This window comes from Mauremys reevesii, linkage group 6 (assembly GCF_016161935.1).
Source record: "Mauremys reevesii isolate NIE-2019 linkage group 6, ASM1616193v1, whole genome shotgun sequence".
Taxonomy (NCBI): domain Eukaryota; kingdom Metazoa; phylum Chordata; order Testudines; family Geoemydidae; genus Mauremys; species Mauremys reevesii.
In genome coordinates, this window is record NC_052628.1 from 66,039,588 (window position 1) to 66,067,413 (window position 27,826).

The 27,826-nt window shown below is 38.8% G+C and overlaps 1 protein-coding gene across 1 annotated transcript; it reads left to right on the forward strand.

The window, feature by feature from the left end:
- The first annotated feature begins 956 nt into the window (after positions 1-956).
- On the forward strand, positions 957-25,983 carry SLC25A46 (solute carrier family 25 member 46). Its single transcript, XM_039545228.1, has 8 exons — positions 957-1,354; positions 4,375-4,417; positions 6,406-6,463; positions 7,097-7,174; positions 8,028-8,128; positions 14,201-14,257; positions 15,506-15,563; positions 23,674-25,983. The coding sequence occupies exons 1-8, from the start codon at positions 1,093-1,095 to the stop codon at positions 24,250-24,252; spliced, it is 1,236 nt and encodes a 411-aa protein (XP_039401162.1). The 5' UTR covers positions 957-1,092; the 3' UTR covers positions 24,253-25,983.
- Positions 25,984-27,826: the final 1,843 nt, after the last annotated feature.

The window sequence follows — 27,826 nt, forward strand, 5'->3', positions numbered from 1 at the left end:
GCAGGATGCATTGGGAAGGAGTGGGAAGAATGAGGACACGGCACACTCGGGGGAGGAGGAGGCAAGGATGGGGGAGCCTGGCTAAGTGCAGAGCACCCACTAATTTTTCCCCATGGGTGCTCCAACCCCGGAGCACCCACAGAGTCGGTGCCTATGGATCACTTGATTACCTGTACTGTTCACTCCCTCTGAAGCACCTGGCATTGGCCACTCTCAGAAGATAAGCTACTAGGCTAGAAGAAGTGGGTATTCACCCACGAAAGCTCATGCTGCAAAACGTCTGTTAGTCTATAACAGATCCAGACTAACACGGCTACCCCTCTGATACTAGGCTAGATGGACCTTTGATCTGACCCAGGATGGCCATTCTTATTTTAAGCTATTAGGCTGACCAAATAACAAGAGTGAAAAATTGGAACTGGGGTTTTGGGGGTAATAGGTACCTATATAGGAAAAAGCACCGAATATCAGGACTGTCCCAATAAAATCAAAACATCTGGTTACCCTAACTGTCTGCAGTAGGATAGAGAGGCTACTTAGGCTTTGTCTATGTCTGGGATTGAGCCACAGTGATCAGCTACAGGGCAACAACCCCCAACTGGGGAAGAGGAAGCACCGCTGGAATTTAAATCTGCCGGAAAAGAGGGTGAGCACAACCGCTGCAAAGCTACCTTTGCCTATCTCCACTGGTGCCTGAGTTGGAGCCGACTCCCAAGCACGCACAAGGCCTCTACTGCCTTCCCCAGCCCCTGAGAGGGGCAGAGAGACTGTGACACCGCCCCCAGCACAGCCCAGAGCGCGGGCAGAGACCCAGCCAGGGAGTTAGACACTCAGCGCAACCTATACCCCGCCCCGACGAGACCAGCAGGACACCAGAGCTGCGGGCGGCCGCGTCGGAGAGGCCTAGTGGCCTATCAGAGCGCAGCACCCAGCTCCATGATCACGTGACTCCCAGTGGCTGCTGCCTGGCTTCAGGGCGTCGGATTCCGGTTCCGACCCGGAAGTAGATGCTGAGCGGCGGCAGCGCCGGGTTCCTCGGTCGCTGTTGTTCGCGGCAGTTTGCAGACGCCCGCGCCCTCGTCGCGCTCCCCGATGCAGCCGCGGCGCCCTGAGGGCTTCGATGGGCTGGGCTACAGGGGGGGCGGCCGAGAGGAGCCGGGCCCCGGGGCCAAGCCCTACAGCTCCTCCTCGGACCTGAGCCACTGGGTCTCCAGCCCCCCCGACATCCCGGGCAGCCGCAACCTGCACTGGGGCGAGAGGACCCCGCAGTACGGGGCCGGCCCGGCCGGAACCCCCCTCGGGGGAGTCGGCCTCAACGACGAGCCGTACCCTGCGGGCGCCGGCACCAGCTCCGGTAAGGGGAGCCGGGGCGGGGCGGCGCTGGCGGAGGACACGGAGAGAGGGGGCGGTGCTGGGCTCAGGTAGGGGGCAGCGCAGGGCGAGGGGTGTCGGAAGGGAGCATAGGAACAATGGAGGTAGAAATGGACCTTTATTAGGGTGTCTCCCTGGTGTTGTGTGTGTGTGTGTTTTCTGGTTTAGCAACAGTCCCAAGTAAAGGAAAATCGATACAAAATAATCCACCTGCCCCTTGTCCTAGGAGGCAGGGGATTCCCCACATCCCAGCTCCTGTTATAATGTTATAGGATCAGCACCCAAAGGTATCAGTCACATAGTATAAATGAGTCCCTGCCCCAAAGAGTTTATGGTTCAATCCAAGAGTTCTCAAACTTCATTGCACTGTGACACCCAGGGGCGGCTCTAGACATTTTGCTGCCCCAAGCACAGCGTCATGCTGCAGGGGGCACTCTGCCTATCGCAGGTCCCGCGGCTCCGGTGGACCTCCCGCGGCTCCGGTGGACGTCCCGTGGCTCCGGAGCCGCGGGACCAGCAGACCCTCCATAGGCATGCCGCTGAAGGCACCCTGCCTGCTGCCCTCCCGGCGGCTGGCATAGCGCCACCTGCGGCATGCTGCCCCAAGCACGCGCTTGGCGTGCTGGGGCCTGGAGCTGCCCCTGGTGACACCCTTGTGACAACAAACATTTCTACATGACCTGGGGGACCAAAGCCTGAGCCCCATAGCTCTGGATGAGGGGAGGAGGTAAAAGTTAGACTTGTGGGACAGCAGGATCACTCTTTGCCTTATTTCCTACTACCACTTTTCTCCAGTCTTTTGGTACCTTTCACTTTTTGATAAGACTTGATAGCTCTACTGGAAGAGCTACTGAAGCAAAGAATAAGTATCTGTTGGGCAGAGAGCAAAAGTTCTTATCTCTGCCTTTGTAAGTTGTAAGGGCAGAGAGAGAGTGCTTACTGCAATGAGTAAGAAATCTTTTTGTGTTCTAACTGTTGATTTCTTGGGTGAGAGCAATTGGCAGCTGGGGATCATGGCACACAACAAGCAGAGGAATCTGACTCTTGTTTGGAAGACTCCCCATAGGGGAAGAAAGACTAATGGTTGGTTAACATTGTGACAGTATCTACAGGTGGAAAGAGATTAGTGAATTGAGGTCAGTGAATTGAGCTTTTCAAATCTACATCCCTAAAGTTATTCTTCTAAATTCATATCTAAGCTCTTGTATAAAAGTGCCTGATTTTCAACAGTGCTGAATGTCTGCAAGTTGACTTCATTCAGGACTGTAGGCACTCAGCACCTTTGAAAATCAGGCTACTTTTAATCTAGGAACTTAGATATAGATTTAGGACCCTAATTTAGATATAGATTTAGGACCCTAACTTTAGGCATCCAGGTTTGAAAATTTGGGCTGAAGGAAACTTAATCCCCACTGGTCTTTTGGCAAAACTCATGAAGTCTTCTTGGATTGGATGTATCATTGAAAAATCTATGGTTACTATCTCAAAAATTTTGCACTCAGCTTTATCAAAAAAAAGTCCTATGATTTGATCTCTTCGGGGGTTATTTTATAAAACAAATTTGAAGGTTTTTAGACCAAGCTTTCGGAAATACTGCTAGGCATGTTTAACTTCTCAAATTCTGTTTCATAAACTCCTTATCTAACCTGAAACTTTCCATATAAATTCTTTGCTGGCTACAGAGCACATGTACAAAAGTTCAGATGGAAAAGATTTTCAGTTTTGAGAAAATGAGGATCAAAATCAGGCTTATAATGAAAACCAAATAAACCTTAGGACTGAAAGTAGTCACTCCATAGTTGTAAGTCTTAATTGGGAAGCTATTGATCAAAACAACCTAAGCAGCTTGCTATTCCAGGGAATCATTATAATCAATTAGTTCTGTATTTTCGGTCACCAGATAAATATTTGAAAAAATTCAAAACACTTGTCCAGAATTTCAATCTCCCCTCTTTCTGAAGAAATTAATGTAAATTTTTGGTTGTGCATTTAACAGTACTAACATTTGTGTGTCCTGCTATCATAAGGTTTAAAGTGAATTTAGTGTTAGGAAAAAGTTCCCATTTGACAGTACTAGACACAAAGCCTTAGCAAACCAAGGGCAGGTCTACACTACAGGACTCAGTCGACCTAAGTTATGCAACTCCAGCTACATGAATAACATAGCTGGGGTCAACGTGGTTTAGGTCGACCTTTTGTGGAGTCTACACTGCACTGGGTCGACGGGAGAAACTCTCCTGTCCATTTACCTTATGCTTCTCGTTTCAATGGAGTACTGGATTTGCCGGGAGAGCGATTGGCAATTGATTTGGTGGGTCTTCACTAGACCCGCTAACTCGACCGTCTGTTGATTGATCGCTGCGCATCGATTCTCCGGTAAGTGGAGACAAGCTTTAAGTATGGCTTGGTAGCAGTGATGCAACATTCCCTGTGATGCCTTTTTACCAATATGCCCCAACATTGATGTGACGGGGACTTCTAAAAGTAAAAGGTTCACTGTCTGTGCCTTTTGATTCTGTACTGCCAGTTCTTGTTGTGGCATTATGGTACTGACATTTGTCCATTAAGAACTGGACTGAGACCATATTCATGTCACACATGCTGTTGAACATGTTTTGGTCATTATAGATTTGGGTCAATTTGTTTTCCCAGATGTCAGTCAAATTGTTCCCAGTTCCATTAGGCACCCAGTCCCTCTCTTCCTCATGTAGACAGTTTAAGGCAAATAAGTTACTTGTATTTGAGCTCCAACAAATTTTTATAAACCAAGCACTTCACATGCAAGTAGTCTTTGGTAGATAATTATATTTTACTTTTGCTGAGTTGGCAAAACTATCCCAAAAGTATTATACTTTGTACACTGTGGTGCAGTGCTTAAAAGTTGTTGAAATGACCAAGCTATAAAATGGGTTGCTTTGGTACTCTGTATTACAGTTATTTCTTTCCTCACTGTTCTGCAGTAAATATCAGTGCTACATAGTCTTCTGTTGTTTTTTCTTTCAGAGCAGTTGAATAGATTTGCAGGCTTTGGTATTGGCCTTGCCAGGTAAGAATTTTGTTCTGTGTAAAACATATTTTTCACTGATAATTATGGCTTTTACATTTTGTAGTCCGTCATGCTCCCTGAGTTCAAATTACAATATGGCTTTAACTGAGTTTAAAAATCTAGCACAAAGTTAATTGTTTTCTCTTACCTTCTTTCTCAAGCTAAGGTACTGCAGCTCTTTCAGTTACTACAGTGATGGGTTTGATTAAAAAATCTATATAGGGCAGGAATTTTGGAAAGCTCGGAACATATAAGTTGCTACAGTATGTTTTGCATGAAGCAAACATCAACAAAAAATACTCTTATGTGTTTGGACTTTAGAAAGCAATAGTGTTGGTAGAGTGGAACTAGTTGAAATTGCATTGGCAAAGTGTTCTTGAATTTTAAACCTCAGAAACAGTACTTAAAATATTGATTAGATAATGACAGAAGAATAATATATACTGTAAACTAGATAGTGTGCTGTATTTCTTACATTTTGTCTGAGTCTAAATAAGGATGATTTACAAGAATGAGTGCACATGGAGCCATTAGGTTTACTGCTGTTGGCACTGAATGAAACCAATCAAGAAATGAACATTATAACTACAGTATTAGCTTTTTCAGCAGTCTTCTCTTCAGCTCATAGCCTCTGCCCCGTATCTTCAAATGTAATGGCAAAGGATGCTTGAAGCTATTAGCATGGATCCCATGAACTGCAGAGATTTTCATATTGACCAAAGTTGGCCCCCAATGAGTTAGACCTATATATCTTAAGGCTATCAAATAGTATGGTAATGAGTAAAGTATGAAAACATAGCTATACTTCTGCTGATGTCTGCTTTCAGTGCAAGGAACCCCTGAAGAATATCGGCATGCCTGTGCTATTTGGCAACTTGGGATCCTGTTCAAACAAAACAAAAGGCTGAGTCTTGCCCAGTTTAAAATTCATGCTGCATAGATTAACTGGAGAGAGAAATAGCCCAAGAGATATATGTACCTGATGACTGACTAGTTATAGTTAAAGATGTAATTTTCCACTCACCTCTATTTTGGAGAAACATCTTCAAATTTTATTGTGGGTAATCAGAGCAAGGAATCTAGAGGAGATGATTCTAAAATCAAGACAGTGTTGACTCCTGAGTAGGAGGGAGGGGTGTCGCTGAGAATCTGCAGTTAAATATGGAGAGACGTCTGAGAATTCTGAAATGCTTCTGGGAAGAGTGCTTGTGCATTGGTCACTCAAATGAATGTTTCCAGGTAGTATTAATCCTCCCTAAGCAGGCGCAAATATCACCAAGCACAATGTCAAAGCATGCCAGAGCAGTAATAATGGGGTGGCAAAACTATCCAAAGCTGCTATCCTTATGTATGGAAATATATATTGTTTTTGTTGAGAAAATGGTGGACCTTAATATACTGATTAATTCTGTTCTCATAACACGTATTGTGATGTCTCTCCAAGTCCATGTCAAATGCAATAGATTTTTCAAAGTGCCTGGTGAATGAGGTTTTTGGGTCAACTGTTGAACCACTTCATACATATCAACCTCCATTAATATACTGTAGGGACCTAGTAGACATATAGAAGAAGGCCTTTCTTTGAGAGGCTCTGTGGTGTAGAGGAATGACTGTAAAACTGGGAGTTGGGAGCTTTTAATTCTGGTTCTGCCACTGACCAGCTCTGCGGTCATGGGTGACTCACTTTGTGTCTCTGCTTATTTCCTCATATTAACAGGGGGAGGGTGTGCGCATTAATTTTTGTACAACTGTACCCCTAGGGAGTGGGTGATCGGTTTCTGAGCATCTGACCTTTTGGGCTGTTGGAAAGTATTTGGTTCACTCTCCAAAAATACCTGCTGGCAAGATGTGGACTAACATTGAGACATAGTTTTGTGTATTCCCCAAATATTGTAAACCTAATATTAATTTGCTGCTAAAGAAAAATATCAGCTATTAATAGGTTTCAGTTTATTTTCACTACTTCTAAATACATTCCTCTTTTAAAGTCTATTTACAGAAAATGTTTTGGCACATCCTTGCATTGTTCTACGTCGCCAATGTCAGGTACATCTTTTTAAATTCTGCAATTGAATGTAATCTAGTTTCAGACCTTGTATTTATTCTGATTGTAGAGTTATAAGGAAGCTTAAGACTTCTAAGAAGACACTGTCAGGTAAAAAAGTTTTTAAAAACAAACTTCCTTATGTAACTTTTAGCACTTAAATTAAAATGTTAATCTAATTTACTTTCACTTTTCATGCTGTCTTTTTAGTTTGGATAATTAACGTAAAATAAAGAAAAATAGCGTCTAAGTGGTTACTAACGAAATTACTGTTGGGTTCTCATGCACTAGTAAAATGTTTTGGTGTTTACAAATAATTTTCCATTGGACTTTGTTTTTAAAAAAAGGAAATTTTTCTTTTAAGATTTTTTTTCAAATCTTACTTTTTTAACACCTAAATTTGCAAGTGAATTTTGATCTATGTCCTTTTAAGTGGCAGTGAAGATTTTAAAAAGTATTATTAATGTTTGAGTGCTGAAGAATGTTCAAGGTGCCTCAGAAAAACAGTCCTTGTTTAGATGATCTTGCAGTCTGAATTGTAACATTTAGGTGAATATTGATCACCTAAGTATTTTAACAACAATTGTTTATATTCCAGCATTTTATTTTATATACATGCATGTATATTTTAACAGGTTAATTATCATGCCCGGAATTATCATCTCACTCCATTTACTATTGTCAATATTATGTACAGCATCAATAAGACCCAGGTCAGTATTTTGAGCCCTCTATAGCATTACATAAAACAAAATTATGTAGGTACAGTTGTGGCATATGTATTTATTGAAACAGAAATGTTTTTCATCTCTAAATATTTTAAGACGCTAGCTGAGCATTACGAAAATATTTTTCTAAGTTTTATATTTATTAATTACTAAAAAGAGTTTAATAAAGAACTTCACTTTCTGTAGTCCTTTATTTCACTGTGCTTAATATTTACTGGAAAAAAGCATGTGTGTATGCTTTCACGCGCGCGCACACACACACGTCACTGAGGCCAAGAGTTCAGCAGGATTCCAAAAAGTATTAGATATTTATGTGGATAAAAAGAATATTTCAAGTTAAATAGTGACTTTTTAAATTTTGGAAGACTACTGCGCTCTGAATTCACTATAAAATTCAACATAATTATCCATGTTAATACAGTAGAAGGATGGTTTTGTGTCTAAAGTCCAAGACTAGTTAAAAGAAGGGAATGTATTTCTGGGTTTGCAGAGGACAGGCTGGATGATTTGGGGTAAATCACTTAACCTTTCTGTACCTCATTTTGCCCAATGGAAATATAGAGATAATGCATACCAAAACTATTGTTGAGAGGCTTAATGTATTAATGCTTGTAAAGCTCTTTCAGGTTATCTGATGGAAAGTGTTATTGATATGGAAAGTATTTAGAGATGATCATTGTTTGGATCAGGGTCTAAATTCCATTAGTTTGGGAACGTTCAGATCCAGTGTTCAATTTGGGCCCCTTTCTAGTGTGTTCCTACAATTTTATTAAAAGTGTGAAATGTATTATCACCAATTTTCATGTTACTGAATCTAACTGGAAATGTTAAATTACAGGGTCCAAGAGCTCTTTGGAAAGGAATGGGGAGCACTTTCATAGTTCAGGGCATAACCCTTGGAACAGAAGGCATCATCAGCGAATTTACACCTTTGCCAAGGTATCACACTTCCATTTTTTTTTTGTGATATTTAACCAGTTGAACATTAACATTTGTTACTGAATACCATGTAAGGTATTAAAAATATGCAGTTATTTAAAAGTTTTATTCTGTTATGGTAGCCAGATATTCCCTAGGTAGTTTCAGTCAATGGATTGATTTAAATCAAGGAGATTTAAATAACCAACTGGAAAGCCTCCTTTTAAATCCTTGATTTTAATCAACTTTTCCATTTGTACTTCAGTAATTTTCTAAAGAAAGGTTCATTCCATTGATTGATATAACCATTAAAGCATGTTGATTTACAACTAAACTTCTTTAAACCAGACTATATAACTGCATACATTTATTTAAACAATTATGTAGCTTAATGTGTTCAGATTCTTAATACCTATACATTTTTAGTGTTCAAAATGATGACTATTGCTTGTTTACTACATATTTAACTTTTTCTCTTCATTTCTGTCAAGCTGCATTAGGATGGCAACTAGAATTTAATTAAACAGTGATATATTGTATTTTTGTTAGGGCTGTCAATCACAGTTAACTCAAAAAAATTAATCCTGATTAATCATACTGTTAAATAATAGAAGACTAATTGAAATGTATTAAATATTTTTGGATGTTTTTCTACATTTTCAAGTATATTGATTTCTATTACAGCACAGAATACAAAATGTACAGTGCACACATTATATTTTTTATTACAAATATTTGCACTGTAAAAAGATAAACAAAAGAAATAATACTTTTCAGTCACCTCATACAAGTACTGTAGTGCAATCTCTTTATCGTGAAAGTGTAATTTACAAATACAGATTTTTTTTGTTACACAACTGCACTCAAACACAAAACAGTGTAAAACTGCAGAGCCTACAAGTCCACTCAGTCCTACTTCTTGTTCAGCCAATCACTAAGACAAACAAGTTTGTTTACATTTATGGGAAACACTGCTTCCTGCTTCTTGTTTACAATGTCACCTGAAAGTGAGAACAGGAATTCACATGGAACTTTTGTAGCTGGTGTTGCAAGGTATTTACGTGCCAGATAAGCTAAACATTCGTATGCCCCTTCATGCTTCGCCACTATTCCAGGGGACATGCTTCCATGCTGCTGATGCTTGTTTTTAAAAAAAAAAAAAATGTGATAATTAAATTTGTGACTGAACTCTTTGGGGGAAAATTTTGTCTCCTGTTCTGTTTTACCCACTTTCTGCGATATATTTCATGTTATAGCAGTCTCGGATGATGACCCGACACATGTTCGTTTTAAGAACACTTTCACAGCAGATTTGACAAAACACCAAAGAAAGTACCAATATAACATTTCTAAAAATAGCTACATCACGTGACCCAAGGTTTAAGAATCTGAAGTGCCATCCAAAATCTGAGAGGGACAAGGTGTGGAGCTTTCAGAAGTCTTAAAAGAGCAACACTCCGGTGCGGAAACTGCAGAACCCGAACTACCAAAAAAGAAAATCAACCTTCTGCTGGTGGCATCTGACTCAGATGATGAAAATGAACATGCATCGGTCTGCACTGCTTTGGATCGTTGTCAAGCAGAACCCATCATCAGCATGGACGCATGTCCTCTGGAATGGTGGAATAGACAAACTTATTTGTCTGAACTATTGGCTGAAGTAGGACTGAGTGGACTTGTAAGCTCTAAAGTTTTACATTTTTATTTTTGAATGCAGTTTTTTAACACAATTCTACATTTGTAAGTTCAACTTTCATAATAAAGCGATTGCACTACAGTACTTGTATTAGGTGAATTGAAAAATACCCTTTCTTTTGTTTTTTACAGTGCAAATATTTGTAATAAAAAATAAAGTGAGCACTGTACACTTTGTATTCTGTGTTGTAATAGAAATCAATATTTGACAATGTAGAAAACATCCAAAAATATTTAAATAAATGGTATTATATTATTGTTTAATCACACAATTAATGGCTTGACGGCCCTAATTTTTAGTAAATGAAACAACCTTAAATGTTTTAGATACATAAAACTTATCTTATCAAACATGTTTCACGCTTACAACTAAATGATTTATTAAACAGAGGGACTAACTTTAGTCAGTGAGTTAAGCTGATTATTTGAGGTCATCCTGGGAAAATTTTCAAATACACCTATGTGAAAGTGACTCAAACTTAAGTTTTTGTTCTTCTAAGTCTCTTGAAAATGAGGCAGTCTCTCAAGTTACTTAAGGTATGGCTATGTGATCGATCGGGATAAATCGATTCCTGACAGAATAGTGTAGATGTGATAAAATCAATCCCCGATCACTCTGCTGTCTACTCCGGAACTCCACCGCAGCGAGAGGCGGAAGCGGAGTTGATGGGGGAGCGACCGCGGTTGACTCGCCGCCATCCTCACGGCCAGGTAAATCAACCTAAGATACGCCGACTTCAGCTACGCTATTCGCATAGCTGAAGTTGCGTATATTAGGTCGACCCCCGCCCCAGTGTAGACGTAGCCTTAGGCTGACCTATTGTCCCATATTTATGAAGCTGACCTCAGAAGCTAGATGTTTTCCCCCCAATTCTTTCTTTATATAGAAAAGCAGCCTTAACTCAAAGTTTTTCATAGCGACTTATGGATTCAGCATATTTATTTTTTATATCAGTGTTTTATGTGATTATAAGTAGTTTAGGCCTTACAATATTTGTATTAAATTGAAGATTTCATTTGAAATGGGTTTATTTTTAAAAATTATTATGATATAAGTAAAAAAAAAATTAATTTGTTTTAAATCATTGTGAGGGAGCAGAGAAATGAAATTACTTGGCAGAAGGTTTAAAACAAATAAAAGGAAATATTTCTTCACACAACGCACAGTCAACCTGTGGAACTCCTTGCCAGAGGATGTAGTGAAGGCTAAGACTATAACGGGATTCAAAAAAGAGCTAGATAAATTCATGGAGGATAGGTCCATCAATGGCTATTAGCCAGGATGGGCAGGGACGGTGTCCCTAGCCTCTGTTTTGCCAGAAGCTGGGGATGGGTGACAGGGTATGGATCTCTTGATGATTACCTGTTCTGTTCATTCCCCCTGGGGGACCTGGCCTTGGCAACTGTCGAAAGACAGCATACTGAGCTGGATGGACCTTTGGTCTGATCCAGAATGGCTGTTCTTATATTTATATTTAACTGTCCTTGAAAGGTGAAAAAATACTGTTTTGATTACTATTTCCCAGACAAGCCAGGCTGGGATCCCTCTTTCATGAATGCAAAAAGCAGCATCCTTTTTGCTTCCTCAGTGAAGAACAAAAAAGTGTCTTTTTGCCTTCTCTTTATATTCCCAAAATTTATTGTTTTGTCCCCAGAATCAGGATGACCCTCTTGGTTTATTCCTTGGAATGCTAGTTCCATTTTGCTTTCACATCTTCATGCCAGCGTGCAGGTAGAACTACCTCTTGCATATTGCTCATAGTTCATGAGTGTGTGATCGCACTGGTCTCTTTATTCCTGTGGAGTAGGTTGTTGGAACATACACTTCCACCAGTTCCCTTAACACAGAGACACCGGTAAAAGGGAAAAAGCATATTGTCAATGTGTACCAAGGCAGAAGACTTGTTCACACAGATTCAGCATCCAGATCTAAATTGATGCATAAAGTCTAGCTCTTCAGGGGAAAGTTAAAATTACTGGAGCATGCATTAAAAAGGGCAGATCCTTGAAAGTCTATTAGAGAGTTTGGGGAAATGTAGCTTTTTGACACAGTAGGCAGGGCAATCCAAGAGTATTTATTTTTGGTTCCTATCAATCTCATTTTAGAGTTTCTTCAGGCTAACTTAAATAACATATAGCATGCTTCAGGTGCAAGCCTTGATGTTAAGAGCCCTCAGTGATTGACATTGGCTAGATAGGATCTCATCTGTTGTTGATTTTGGGTAACTCAGAATCTCAGGGGTTTTTTTGTTCTTGATTTAAGTGGGATTGGGTGGGTCATAGATTCCTAAGGCTGGAAGGTGCCTTATGATCATCTGATCTGACTTTGTGCCTAATAAGTGCTATTGAATTTCACATAGTAGTTTCTGCACCATGCCTGTAACTTCTGGTTGAGCTAGATTTTAAGAAGTCGTCATGTAAAAACTTCAAGTGATGGGAAATACACCACATCTCTGTTTACATTTTTTATGGTTAATTACCTGTTAAAAGCATGCACCTTATTGACAGTTTCTGAATATGTCTAGTTTCAGTTTTCAGATGTTTAATCCTGTTATGACTTTGCTAGACTGAAACACAAGTTGAGTTCTCTTCAATACAGTAATTTGAATCGAGTGGATTAATTTAAATCACAAGTGGAAAGCCTCATTTTAAATCATTGATTTAAATCAACTTACCTTTGTACTTCAGTTATTTCCTAAAGAGAAGTGCATTCTCGTTGGTTAATAGAGCCATTAAAACATAGAATCATAGAATCCCACTCTAGTTAAATATATATTTCTTTGTTTTAAGGTTTAGTAAGTAAGAGACAGGATCTTTTATTGTGTCAATGTTAAGGAGATTAGAGGAATGTTGAAGGCCCAGGTCACAATGTGAATTGTTTTGATTACAAGATTTAGTAAGGTTTAATTTACAATGCTTTTCTTGCTCAACATCAAAACTGCTGTATACCTTTTAAAGGTCTCTGTAAAAAAACTGTGTGAATGAGAAATACGTGCATCAGAAAAAAATAAGGTGTGAAGGCGCCATTGTTATAGCCAGATGGTCAAGGAACAAGAAGAGAGACTTAATGCCACCAGAGACCCATCAATGGGCATCCATAATTAAGGAAGGGCAGATTAAGGACCCTGAGGTGGAGGCTTGTACCCCTAAAGACAAAACAATTGATTAAATCAAAACCAAAACAGGATGACGCTCTTGGAGGTGTTTTGGAATGTTAACATCAAAAGATAACACCAATTAAGGTGTAACTGGTCACAAACTAACAGCAAAATCCATAGACTTCAACAGAGGGAAAAAAAGATTATAAGAACAGGGTGCTTGACCATGGGACTTTGGGTTCATCTTGCCACAACTCCAGGAGCATCGGATCGCACCTGACAGAGCCTGGCTCCCCCCTGCTACCAATCTGGCTGGCCATTAGATTGATCCAGACTCTGTACTGGTAACTATAAACATCAACTGGGAGGACTGTATGCATGGTGTGTATGTGTAACTGAAAAGCATATGCTAGCTACTGTATTATCAATAAATGCGGCATATTGCCTTTTTCCCTGAAAAAGATCCCGTGTGCTTCTTATAAGCATAACATATATCACTCACCATTTGCTAACATAATAAAAATATACAGATTAATAAGAATCTGAAATTAAACTAAATAATTGCTTAAATAAATTTGTATAGTTATAATGTACCATTCTAGGTAGCAAAATGATGTATCAAATCTAGTATAAAGGCTCAATTTAGCTGTAAATCAACATTGACAAGTTTATGGAGGGGATGGTATAATGGAATAGCCTAATTTTGGCAATTAATTCGTCTTTGATTACTAGCGGTAAATATGCCCAATGGCTTGTGATGGGATGTTAGATGGGGTGGGATCTGAGTTACTACAGAGAATTCTCTCCTGGGTGTCTGGCTGGTGAGTCTTGCCCACATGCTCAGGGTTTAGCTGATCACCATATTTGGAGTTGGGAAGGAATTTTCCTCCAGGGCAGATTGACAGAAGCCCTGGGGGTTTTTCGCTTTCCTCTGCAGCGTGGGGCACGGGTCCCTTGCTGGAAGATTCTCTGCACCGTGAAGTCTTTAAACCGTGATTTGAGGACTTCAATGGTTCAGACACAGGTTTGATACAGGAGTGGGTGAGTGAGATTCTGTGGCCTGCATTGTGCAGGAGGTCAGACTAGATGATCATAATGGTCCCTTCTGACCTTAAAGTCTATGATTCTATAAAAATATTGAATTAAAAATATATAATGATTTTTCCATTAGCTGTTGTGGAGGACATGCGTAGACCCTAATTAGCAAACTGATGTTTTAAAATATTGTGAGAGTGGTGAAATAAATGCTTGGGGTTTTCTGTCCTTGGATTTTACAGGTAAATTCTGCTTTAACTTTTAGGGAACTTTCACATAAATGGAGCCTCAGACAAATAGGAGGACACCTTCTACTGAAAAGGTAAGTATGGCTCTTGCTAAAAACTGAGAATACTCTTATGATAAGATGTGTATATATAAACATATGTTCTTCAGATAGAAGACCAAAGAATGCCACTACAGAGCCAGCAAGCATGTGGTTGCCAAAAGTTTCAGTGGTGTAATAAGATCACCAGTGATGTACATAAACTGAATATTCAGCTAAACTACCTTAAGGACCTAGGTAGAGATCAATCCAGGTGGCATTCAGTCTGCAAGGAGGCTGTGTCCCTTTGAAATTTGCCAGGATGATGATGATAGTTTTGTGAATTTTGAAAAAATGCTCTTAGCTGCAAATGAGAAATTCAGATTGTGTATGGGTGGTCCCAAATAAACAGTGTAAGGCTACATCTTCACTGCACACCACCGGCAGTGGCATGTAGGGTGTGTGTAGCTACACGCAACATTAAAAAGCAGTCTGCATCCATACTGCTGAGTATTGCTGCGTACCAGTGAAAAGCTCTGGTGTGGGGAGCTGCTGGAGCTTGTCCCTGCAGCCAAAGTCTTTCACTACGGTGGAAGCAGCAGGACAGGGTGAGTAGGGTATATACCCAGGTACATATCCACAGGGTTCAGGCATGTCCTTACTCTACTCACACAAGCAGTGCCTCACCTTATACAATGCTATGTATGACTGTTAGGGAAGGGGGCATATAGTGTATGTACTATACATGCCACTGAAAGTTGTGTGCAGTGTTGGTGTACTGTAAGAAACACACAGAGAACACTGTAGGAATTTAATTATTCCTTTTTAAAGTTCCTAATCTGATCTGTGGCTTATGGTTATTTGTGGCCCTTCAAAAATACAATTTCATAATTACCTTAATTATATAATACAATCTATTTAGTCTCTGATCCTGCAAGTTGTGCTTAGTTGTGTTCACCCACATAGAGCCCCACTGATTTAAGGGAACAGAGAACTAGTGATTCAATTCTGATTTCTGTACAACTTGTTAACTTCTGAATTGGCCACATAAAGCTAAAATTTTATATTATCAAGAACTTGATTACTTGCAGAACTTCTGACTGAACTTTATTTTGACTTGCTTAAAATTGAAGTAGAAATTCAACTATAGTTTAGTATCATGTAACTAGTTTTCCTCGGGCCTGGCTTCATAATTGTATAAATATGAGGATTTCAATGACTCAATATATCCTATGTCTGAGAATATTGATATTTTAGTAATATAATTCATAAACAAAATATTAACCTTTTTATTAATTCCTGCAGCCTAACCTATGTGGTAGCAATGCCTTTTTATTCAGCAAGCCTGGTTGAAACTGTGCAGGTAATTTACCATCTATATGTCTATTACATGTAAAAAGATATGCTGTTCTTCTGTTTACAAATAAGAATTTATATAGAGAACTCAGTATTTGACTCTTTTCTTAGTGGATATTGATTTACATTACTAGGAGTTTCTGTACAGTGCTATGGAAGTTTTTTGGTTTTCCTTTTTAGCTCTATTTACCTTTTTCTAAACACTAGTCATATATTTAGTTTAAAAAAAACCACTCAGCTTCATTCATTGAGACACTAGACAAAGTACTTACCAAGATGTGGGGTATTGGCCTGCATATCATTAATAGCTCTCTGCGAGCTCAGTCTACCTTTTTAACCTAGTATTTACCAAAAAAAAATTTAAAAGTTCCTCTGAGACTTACTGTTTCAGAGAAGCAGATAGGAATCCAATCTGATTACTAATTGTGCTTCTTGAAATGCTAATAACCTTTACTCTATATCAAGGGGCAGTCTCTCTCTGCAGTGCCCACTCCCAGAAGACACCGGTGAGGCCAGGATCAGGCAACAAAACCCCCTTCTCAGGGCTGACACAACACAAATTAACACACAACCTTTTCCCCCACCTCTTAGCTGGGCAGCTCCATCTCTCTGTCTGGGCAAAAGTGGTTCTTCTCTCCTGAAGTCATCTTAGGTTATTTAGTGCAGAATGTGAACTCCAGCCTCTTCGGCTGTTTCCCCAACCCTCTTCCCTCTAGAGGTGTAGGGAGTTCCAAGGATCCTTCTCCTAGGCTATCATCTTAACCAATTCCAAGACTGCTCCTCGGAGGCCCTTTTCTTCAAGTTCCTTAAAAAACCTCTCCGGTGGGCATAGGTGCTAGTAAACTTAAAAAAAAGAAAAAAACAAACAAAAACATTACAAATGCAAGTGTGATTTGCCCAGCAAACCCAATTCACAAATTTTAAATTACTGAGCAAACACTTTCCCAGCCACCAGACATCTCTTAAAATACCTGCCCTCAACCAAAATGAATGAGCCTAACAGTGCGCTAGGAAGATAAAAATTAGAACAGACCAAGGGGGGAAGTGTTTTGCAGAGTCAGTCTTACAATTACTCAGTTTTGGCCTTCGTACATCCATTGGTGCTCTTGGACTCCCAGATGACAGCAGTGACTCAGGAATATATTAATCTAGCCTGGGGCGGGCAAACTTTTTTTTGGCCTGAGGGCCACATCGGGTTTCTGAAACTGTATGGAAGGCCGGTTAGGGGAGGCTGTGCCTCCTCAAACAGCCAGGCATGGCCCGGCCCCCACCCCCTATCCGACCTCCCCCCGTTTTTCGCCCCCAATGGCCCCCCTGGGACTCCTGCGCCATCCAACCCCCCCACCCCATTCCCTGACCGCCCCCCAGAGACCCCTGCCCCATCCACCCCTCTCTGTCCCCTGACCGCCTACGGAACCCCTGACACCTCCCTCCCCGCTGCCCAATCCAACCTGCCCCTATTCAACTCCACTGTTCCCTGCCCTCTAACCACTCCCCCATCCACCTCCCTGCCCCCTTACCGCACTGCCTGGAGCATCGATGGCTGGCAGCACTAGAACTGCACTGCCTAGAGCGCCAGGACAGGCCGCGGCTCTGCAAGATCCCCACCGCCCAGAGCCTTGCGCTGGTGGCACATCGAGCTGAGGCTGCGGGGGAAGGGGAACAGCAGAGGAGGGCCGGGAGCCAGCCTCCCGGGACAGGAGTTCAGGGGCTGGGCAGGAGGGTCCTGCAGGCCGGATGTGGCCTGCGGGCCGTAGTTTGCCCACCTCTGATCTAGCCTCCAGTTGTCCCATTCAGATATGAACTTCACCAAAGTTATTCACGTCTTTGTCACTCCCAGTCTGGACTATTGTAATGTGTTTTATTTGGATCTGTCCTTGAAGACCATTTGAAAGCTTTAGCTAGTGCCATATACTGGTACTGTCTTCTTAGCAGGGCAGGTCATTGCAAGCATACAATACCTGGCAGCAAGTTCTTGTGCACTGGCTTGTCCCTTCCTGGTATAAATCAAGGCATAAATGATTCTCTCTAAAGCACATAAAGGCCTAATAGGACATGACTGTTTCCAAGACGACAACTCCTCCTGCAGCCACATCGTAGCATTTATGTTCACCTGGAATGCTCTTGCTTTCTCTGCTTCCCACAACTGAAATCCTGGGCACTGGGACAAAACAGTTTGAAGTGGAAGGTCATCATCTTTGAAACTCTGCCCTACTTAAAGTACACCAAAGCCACAGTTTGGCAACATTTGATAATCTTTATAACAATTTTCTTTAAACTTGGTTTGAAATATAAATCACAGTAAGATCCATGTAACCAACCAAGCGTGAAGTTTTTAGTTTAAAATGTCAAGCACAAAATGTATTATCAGAACTTAGAGAATTTTTTTATGCTTTCATAATTTATATGGCTGCTGGGATTTTTCTCAACTGAAGTTTGTGTCTAAGTTTTAAAATCAGACATAGGAAATTTCAGTCTAAACAATTTTATAGTTATGAGCAACAGCAAAAGGGAGATTAGGTTCTAATTTACATTCTAATCTTAACTATAGTTTGCATTATAAAGGCACCCTATAGTTAATACTTCCGTATATTTTTACATATGTTTAAGATGGACAGGCATCTCAGCGATTCCTTTGTACAAGAGCAATTGATGCTCTGCCACATAGGAGAAGTAGTTTTAACTCCCAGCTCTCGTTTTTTTCCCCTTGAGCTAGAGAACGTTGTAGAGGCAGTGATGTCAGTTCCTGGTGGAATACTCATGCTTTCAGTTCCTCTGGTTAATTTGGAACTGGCATTGATGGGTTCCAAAGAGAGGACTCTGACAGTGTGGGATACCTCTGTGTCACGTATGAATCCTATCTTGGGCTATGTCTACATGGCTTACCTTACAACGGTGCAGCTGTGACACAACAGGCGCACCATTGTAAGGTGCACAGTGTAGACGCCCTTTGTTGCCAGGAGAGAGCTCTCCTGATGACAACTAGGGGCAGTACCTTTGTTACCGGGAGAGCATCTCCCACCAACAAAGCACTGTCAACACTAGCGCCTTTCATCATTAAAACTCTTGTCATTGGGGGGGGGGGGTTTCAGTGAGCATCACAAGGAAGGGTGAAACTTGCACATCATGAACTGCGAGCATTGTAGGCACATTGTGTATTATTGTAGTTTTAAAGGATAATTAATTCTCTGATATGGATTGCCTTTAGTTTATTTCAGTTGGATTTTTGTCAGGAGTTGGGGTCGAGTGTCTATCTGCAAGTTTATTGATGATACTCAGCCTATTTAACTGTGCATGTCTGAATATCTCAGAGCATAGTCCCTTAACACACAGTATGTTAAAATGTCTGCCCTGGTTACTGGAAACATTAATGTAAGCCAGTTTTCCTATGAGTAGTAACACTGAAACGATAATTAACTTTTCAGTTTTTTACTCTGAATCGGGAAGAGTTGGGATGTATCCTGAAAAAAAAACATTAACATGAGCTCCCCTTCGGTATGGTTCTTTATCAGAGGTGCATTGGTTGCAGCTGAGAATTGTTAAGTGTTTAAGGTTTTTTTTTCTTGCTACTGATAACTTTTAATACTAGCTTTTGAGTATTTGTTTTTTACACAGCAAGCATTCTTGCAAGAATCATGCTGCTCACCTGTTATTGTCACTATAGTTCTGCACGTAAAATGGCTGTACTTGCCTATCTTAAAGATGGATAATCTATGAGCTGGAGAAATTTCTTGTCATCTTGACACTTTTTGGTCTTTTCCACCTTAAACCACATGGTGGCACACTTGACACATAAAATTGAGTCTGTAGTTTTGAAGCACTAGAGTAAATTTTGCATGACGAAATGAAGAAAGCTAAAATTATGTCACTGGTATTTTTAGTAAAAGTCGTGGACAGGTCACGGGCAATAAAGAAAAATTCACAGAAGCTGTGACCTGTCCCTGACTTTTACTAAAAATCTGTGACAAAATGGGGATCTGTAGGTGCCCACAGTGCCTGCAGTAGGGCAGCTGCATGGTGACTAGGAGCTTCCGTGACTTCTACGACCTCTGTGACTAAATCATAGCCTTAAAAATGAACAATGTTTAGATTCTTTTTATATGAAGTGTCTACTATTCCTTTTAAGAAATGTAAAATTTCCATTGTAAGAGGAAGCTGTTTCAACTATTTATTAAAACAAAGCCTTTGCTGATAACTTGAAATTTACCTTTGTAGTTTATTTATGCTAGATGTCTCCATTGTGCTTATCTTGCTATTATAGCAGATAGTTTTCATTTTAGTATTCTGTTTTCCTTGCTTTACAAATAAAGGAAAACATGGTATTTGCATTTTTCAAAACATAAAATTCTCAAATTGTGCATGTGTGTTCTATGTTTTTTTTTAAATTTAGTATCAGAACTACTAGGCAGTGCTTACTTACATACTACCTCTACCTCCTGTAGAAAATATTCAATTTAAAATTTTTAACATTTTTATTTTTGCATGTTTTTTGAAAAGAAAGTACAGCAGGCAGGTATAGTGCCATATTGAGTCATACAAGTTTTTTCATGTATTTTAAATATTAACTCTTCTAGATTGTCAAGACCACAATGGGGCCTGTAAACCAATAATCTGTTTTAAATGCAGACTTCTAAGTTTGTTAATTAGGTGTCACTAATAATTAATGAATTGTATTTTCACAGGTTCGAATTTACTCAGTAATGAAACTCCGATAACTCATCTTGAGTGAGGTTATTAAACAATTGTTAGTTCATAACAAATATATTCCTTACCCAGATCTATGAAACCACTCCTGCAGCCCATGACAGTTTGATTTGTATGTTGTCTGGTTACATTGTTTGCTTAAAAGCTGATATGCTTATACTAGAATTATTTACGGTTTCATTCTCATTACTTCCTTTTCATATACAGAAATATCTTATTTTTAATATTTTCCTTTTATTTTATAAATTTCCAACCTCCTAATCAAACATCTGTTATTTCCTTACGTCTTTTCGGCGGTTACATCATATTTTGCTAGCTCAAGCAACTGGTACTTGTGGTTAGTAGATCGCTAAAAATATTTTTCTTTCTTAATTCTTGTAGAATTATCAGAGAAAACAAGTTGGTATTTTTCCTCTTCTTAGCATAACTGTGAAGCACTATGGGAGAGTCTGACGCATAGGCAAGCTATGAGGCCTTATAAATGTCTGTTTTATATGTCAGCATTGTGTTTTGCAATTAATTTAGCCCTTAAGCTATTTCTTGATCTTAAATGTTTCAGCTTTCAAAATGTTGCCAAAATAAAACTGTGCATACCTTGGATTATTTGTCACTATTGTGCACACAAAGTGTATGTCTGGGGGAAGAAAATCAATATACCAAAAGATGATTTTAGAAAATCTCAGTGTTTTATGTGCAGCAAGATAACATGATTTTACATTTGAGAAGGATAGGAAGATAAAAGAAAACATGTACCAAAATCTGTGTGGTGCTGTTTATTGAAAGATCGTACGTAAAAGATCCATTAAAATTATTTAATTTTAAAAACCTATATTATAGTATACTTAATGCTAAATCCAACACATCAAGGTTGGTGGACTACATTTGACAAACTACCCTAAAAGTATTCTGGCGTACAGGTATACTCTCACATGCAACTTCCCCTTTGTTTTTAATTTTCTGGTGGGTAGGCAGTATACTGAGATTTACAAAAAAGAGTTTGTAAATCTTAATGTGCTGCCTGTCCACAAGTACATGGCCCCATTCATACAGGACTTATTCATGCTTAACTCCCACTGAAGTTATAAAAGTTCCAAGATTGGGCTCAGTATGGTATAAAGTACTACATGTAATCAGAAAGGAAGCCAGTGCTTTTGGCTTATCAGGACTATCTAGGGATATAATAGGATAATGTGAAAAAATAATATGAATAAAAAAATATGAAAATAATAACTTAAGATTACCCTTGCGGTTTTTTTATGGATGGCAGCATGGGTGAAGAGCACTATTTTAGCATCAAGAATTGAATGAAAGACACCACCATAATTATTACAACATACATAGTTGTAAGTCTGTTACACTTACCATAACCCCTACTAAATCTTTAGACTCACTTATCTGAATTTTTGTAGTTAAAGTTATGTCTGGATTTGCTCTTCACATTTAACTGATACAAATTAAAAATAGATGACATAGCAAAGACTCACATTTTATCTTAAAAGTAAAGAAATCCCAAATAAATTGCATTTGTCCTTCAAGTTTTTTAATAGAATATCCTTGTTTTCATACAGTTAAATGTTTCCAGGTTTCAGTGCTATGAAATAACACTTTCTGAATACACTGACTACTGTACATACTTAGTTTTGGTGGGTTAAGGTACTTAGAAACAAAACAGGTAATTGTAAATTGATATTTTTAAGATTTTTATGTAAAAAATAGTTTACGTTCTGTAATATGCAGATTTGATCCAAATCAATAAATCAGTGTTATAGTATCATTATGTATGTGCAAGTATAGTAACCACTCCACCCAATGTGCAGCGGCAGTCAAAAAAGCAAACAGAATGTTGGGAATCATTAAGAAAGGGATAGATAATAAAACTGAAAATATCATATTGCCTCTATATCAGTGGTTCCCAAACTTTAATAGCTTGTGAACCCCTTTCACTAAAATGTCAAGTCTCGCAAACCCCCTCCTAAAAATGAATATTTCCAGGGATTTTCTCCTTTACCTGAGTATAAATTAGAAAAGCAGTGATCTTGGAAATATAAAATTGGTTTTTAGAATATGCTGATTACACATTATGTATTATTATTATTTATCATGACAGTTTTTATTACATTATGAAAATGGCAACACTCTTCCAAGATCTCACTTTCGTCGCTTGTGTCACTTTGAATAAGCCTGTTATAATACAAGGCTCATAGGTTTCATCAAGGAGTATGAGAGGTGAAACAGCATGAAGGGATTTAAGAAGCCAACTCAGAGTTCCTCCTACACAAGCATTCAGGTCTTTGAACAGTCCAGGCAAACAATGCTCGTTACAACAAAGCTTAAACTTGTTCTTCATAATAATTTAAGAATAACACTAGCTGCCTATTTAATTTTAAAAACAGCAAAAAATATCCACCTCCCTCTCCATTTCTTATAAGGAGTCTTGAAGTTTAAACTCAGTGTGATCGATATGCTTGCTTTGATCTGCTTAGCTCTTGGAAGTCCAGGGGCTCCGGGCTGCTGGCCCTGGGGTCCTTAGGGACAACTCTGTCCACCATTAGGGATTTTTTTCCCGAGAACCCTCTAACATTTCGCGAACCCCCGTTTGGGAACCACTGCTCTATATAAATCCATGGTACACCCACATCTTGAATACTGAATGCAGATGTGGTCGCCCCATCTCAAAATTAAAAAAAAAAAAATTGGAATTGGAAAAGGTTCAGAAAAGGGCAACAAAAATAATTAGGCGTATGGAATGGCTGCCATATGAGGCGAGATTAGTAAAACCAGGACTTGTCAGCTTGGAAAAGAGATAACCAAGGGGGGATATGACAGAGGTCTATAAAATCATGACTTGTGTGGAGAAAGTAAATAAGTGTTATTTACGTCTCGTAACACAAGAACTAGGGATCACCAAATGAAATTAATAGGCAGCAGGTTTAAAACAAACAAAAAAGGAAGTATTTCTTCACAAAATGCACAGTTAACCTGTGGAACTATTTGCCAGAGGATCTTGTGAAGGCCAAGACTATATCAGGGTTCAAAAAAGAAGTAGGTAAGTTCATGGAGGATAGGTCCATCAATGGCTATTAGCCAGGATGAGCAGGGATGGTGTCCCTCGCCTCTGTTTTGCCAGAAGCTGGGAACGGGTGACATATTTGATGATTGCCTGTTCTGTTCATTCTCTCTGGGGCACCTGGCCTTGGCAACTGGCCTTAGCAACTGGCCTGGCCTTGGCAACTGTCGAAAGACAGCATACTGAGCTAGATGGACCTTTGGTCTGATCTAGTATGGCTGTTCTTATATTTATATTTAACTGTCCTTGAAAGGTAAAAAAATACTGCTTTGATTACTGTCTGTCTACACTATTTCCCAGACAAGCCAGGCAGATATTAATTTTAACTATTTCATTTTGGTTGTAGAGTGAAATCATTCGAGATAATCCTGGAATTTTGGACTGTGTGAAAGAAGGGATTGGCAGAGTGATTGGCATGGGAGTACCCCATAGCAAACGGCTCCTCCCTCTTATGGCCTTGACCTTTCCCACTGTTATACATGGAGTTCTTCATTACATCATCAGTTCCATCATCCAGAAGTTTGTGCTGCTTGCCCTAAAAAGGGAGAATTCCCAGAGCCTTCCAACAGAGAGCTCCAATTCTGTGCAGAGTATGTTGGATGCTTATTTTCCAGAACTTATAGCTAGCTTTGCTGCCAGTCTTTGTGCTGATGTCATGATTTACCCACTGGAGACAGTTTTACACCGCCTTCATATTCAGGGAACACGCACAATAATTGACAATACAGACCTTGGCTATGAAGTGCTTCCAATCAATACTCAGTATGAGGGAATGAGAGACTGCATCAATACTATAAAGCAGGAAGAAGGAATGCTGGGTTTTTATAAAGGGTTTGGAGCTGTTGTTGTACAGTATACACTGCATGTGGCTGTTTTACAGCTCACTAAAATTATTTACTCCATGCTGCTTCAAAATGTTGCTTAAAAGTACATTCTTATTGATTAGCATTGGGGACATGATCTGGTCACTTAATGAATTATGGTAAAAATAGGATAGGAAAATGAAATCTAAAAGATGAGAATCTGTAGTAGTGGTTTCTCTTTTTGCAATCTGAAGTGTTCATTTAAAAACTGGAATTTGAATTTCAAAATGTCCTTTTTAAGAAGTACTCCATAAAATTAAAATGAGGACTATTGCTAGAATTTGAATATCTTGACATGTGAAATATTATGTGGAAGAGAATCATAATTTAAAATGGGCAAATTCATATAGAGGATATATATGACTTATCTCATTTCAGTATAGATAACCTTTGCATCTACCTGTAGACTGACATGGAAAATGGCATTTCTAATGGCACTGTTCATGTACGCTATATGACTAAAGGACAGATAGTGGTTGTCATCTTTGGCAATGAATTTATTCTGATAAATAAAGGGGTTTGGATTTAGAACTAATATGCAAGATATCTGAGGATTTACTGGTCTTTCATAAACCTGTTTTAACCTTTACTGTTAATGTGGTTAGGTCAGAATGGTAACTTTAAAAAAAAAAATCTTGTTCTTCCACATTTTTTCTCCACATTGTTTTCTCAGTTTACAGATACAAACAAGACTTTCACTGCTGCAACATACATCTAGGGGGAAATATAAACTAAATGTTTTATGCTTTGTACATCACCCATAGCAAATTATTTTGTAATAAGAACTTAGTCGTCTTGGTATGTGCAAGGTGAACTAGAATACACTAGGTAGCTCTCTTCTACAGTTCCATGATTGTTACAGGGTAAATAGTAGCTAAAATGTATGACTTGAATAAAGTAAATATGCACATAATTAGCTGATTGACTTTAAAAATGGCACTTTTATATCTAATTTCCAACCATAACCACAATTTGAGAGATTTGTTTTTCCAAGGTATTTTTGCGTAAAAGAATAATCATGAGACATGATTTTAGTATCCATGTTCAAATAATACTCTGAAAGCATAAAAAGATTAACTGGTCTTTATTTTCTATAGTTACTCTCTGTTAGATTGCACTGCCTGGGAGAGAGATGCAAACACAATGATTTGGCCTTCAGGGTCCTTTGTCTTCCGTAGAGCAGCAGTCTACTTAAGAAAGCCTCCACTTATGATTTTGCACTTAAGTCCTTGCTTAAAAATGTGTTTGGATTAAATATTTGATGGGCAATATTCAACTCTGTTTCACAATTAATATGTAATGTTTGATGACTACTGACATTTATTTTTCCTCCTCCCTCCAACGTCCAAACCAAGATTTTCAGTCTTGAAAAAGTTTTGATCTGAATTGTTAATTTGCTGCTTGGTTTCCAACATAGATTTCATGAAGATGTTTAAAAAGAGATGTTTTAACAAGTAAACCAGATGAGCATGTTAAAAGAAAATCACTTTTAAACAATATGAAAGGTTATTGCCTTTCTTATAAATTAACTTTTGTGGTAGATGTCTTTGTATATATCTGTGTGAATATAGTAAATGTGTATTTAATTGATCAGTCTTAAAATGTACAGTAGTTTTTATTTATGGAAAGTAGTCATGGCAGAACTATGAACAGCTTTGACTCAACTGCAATGACTTATGAATTGACATATTTTGAAAATAATTTGGCGTTGCTTACAGTTAAACTTATTTCTATGTATTTTAAGCACATAAGTGTTAAAATGGAAAGTATAGTAAACTTGGGACCTGACCCTTTCTTTTGAATATTGTTTTTTCTGCAAGTTTAGTGTGTAAAATGGGAGCAATCAGATAACATAGAAATACAATGTAAGAATTTGGAAAAAGTAATTTACCAAAGAGATACCAAAAATGTAGTACATAAATCAGAGCTCTGTCTTGTAGGCTTTCCATTTATAGATATATTTTAAAAGTGCTGTAATATTTCAAGGTTCCTTTTTTAAAGTATTCTACAAATTGAGAAATCTCAATAAAACTCAAGACAGCAACACTGCTCAAACATTCCAGTCTTTGTGAATTACTTATATCTTTTTTAAAATGTGTATCAGCAAAGACTGGCCAATATATCTTAAAAAATAAAGAACTAAAAATGTCTCAAATTCATATTTAGGTACCTAAATAAAAGTAACCTGACTTTCAAAGGTGCTGAACACCCAAAAGCTGTATTGAAGTAAATTAATCCAATAATTGTGATAATTATACATTTAAATTATTTTCACCAACCAGCCCTAAATATTGTATTTGTATAGCTGGTAAGAACACAAATGATGACTCATCTCAGTCTGAAAGGGTTGGTTTTACTCCTAGAAAAGTATTCTAAAAAAAAAAAAAATACATGTCTGTTTGTCACACATGGACAAAGGAAGCATGAAGTAGTCTGAGTGCACAGGTTACCTTCCCCTCACAAAATATATGCATAGTTTAGAACTGATTCCAGTGTGAAATTCTCATTTTTGCCTTCATTGCCAACTTTGAGTGATTTGAGTGACCCACAATTCTTGCCATTGAGCCAAATCCTCAGCTGTTGTAATTCTTTTTGGCACATTGATTTGAAAGAACATTATAAACTATACAGCGACTTCCTTGTAATGTGAAAGTTAACTTGCTCTCAGAATACTTCACATTTCCTTTGTCATCTTTTCCTCATTTAGGGAGAAAATGTCAGGTCTCCATGTATATTTCCGTAAACTGTTTTACCCTTAGAAAATCTTCCTAACCCTTTCTCACTGGCATCTCTAAAGTCACCATTTGTGTTCATGCCTGCCATTTGAGTTTCAACGTGTATGGGGCTGAGTGGGAAAACTCATTTTAGCTTTTAATTATCACAATTATTAGATTATTTGCTTACTCACATTGTAAAAACAAAATAGGAGCTGGTGCAAAGGAGGCTACCATAGAATGTGTCCTGTGCCCTCCAAGTGGGCTGAAGCTGAAAAAGACTGGTGGCTACTACCCAGCATTTAGAATTGATTTGCTCTGGTTTTGCAATCTTGTTTTTGACAAGAAAGCAAGCTCTGAGTAAAAGGACTTAAATTGGGACACTGTCCTTCCCCAGCTGGAGTGTCTGTGTATAGGTGACTTCCCAAAATCTATACAATGAGTGTCTGGTAAAAAGAGACTTACACTTGGATCTTCCTGATTCTTGGCGTCAGGCTCAGTTCACTGGATCATGCTGACTCTGAACATCTGCAGTAATCTAAACATTCAAGTGGAATGTTTATGTTCCTTATTTTCAGAAGATATAACCAAACCCTGAAAGAAATGATTGGTTCAAATTCTACCCATCAAATAATCTTCTTGTCAAAACTCAGGACATAGATTCTATGAAAACCCACTTTTCAAACATCTCCCTAACATGTCAGATTCTACATTTCCATATTTTAGCTTTAAGGGCTTATTCAAGACCTAAATCCCATGATTTTTAAAAAGTCTGTTTTTGTTTTTAGCTGAAAATATATGCTGTTTGATTTGTAAAGTACTTTCAGATTTATGGATTGAAAATATTGCCTGTGGTATTTTTTAAATGTCACTAGTGTTTCAAGGTGCCCAACTTGAGACACTTTCAGGGGGTCTGATTTTT

Excerpts from the sequence above, each read along its gene's own strand:
- SLC25A46 (XM_039545228.1), top strand. The coding sequence starts at position 1,093 with ATGCAGCCGCGGCGCCCTGAGGGCTTCGATGGGCTGGGCTACAGGGGG. Across the intron at positions 6,464-7,096 it reads TTCTACGTCGCCAATGTCAG|GTTAATTATCATGCCCGGAA; the intron begins GTACATCTTTTT and ends ATATTTTAACAG. Across the intron at positions 8,129-14,200 it reads GAATTTACACCTTTGCCAAG|GGAACTTTCACATAAATGGA; the intron begins GTATCACACTTC and ends TTTAACTTTTAG.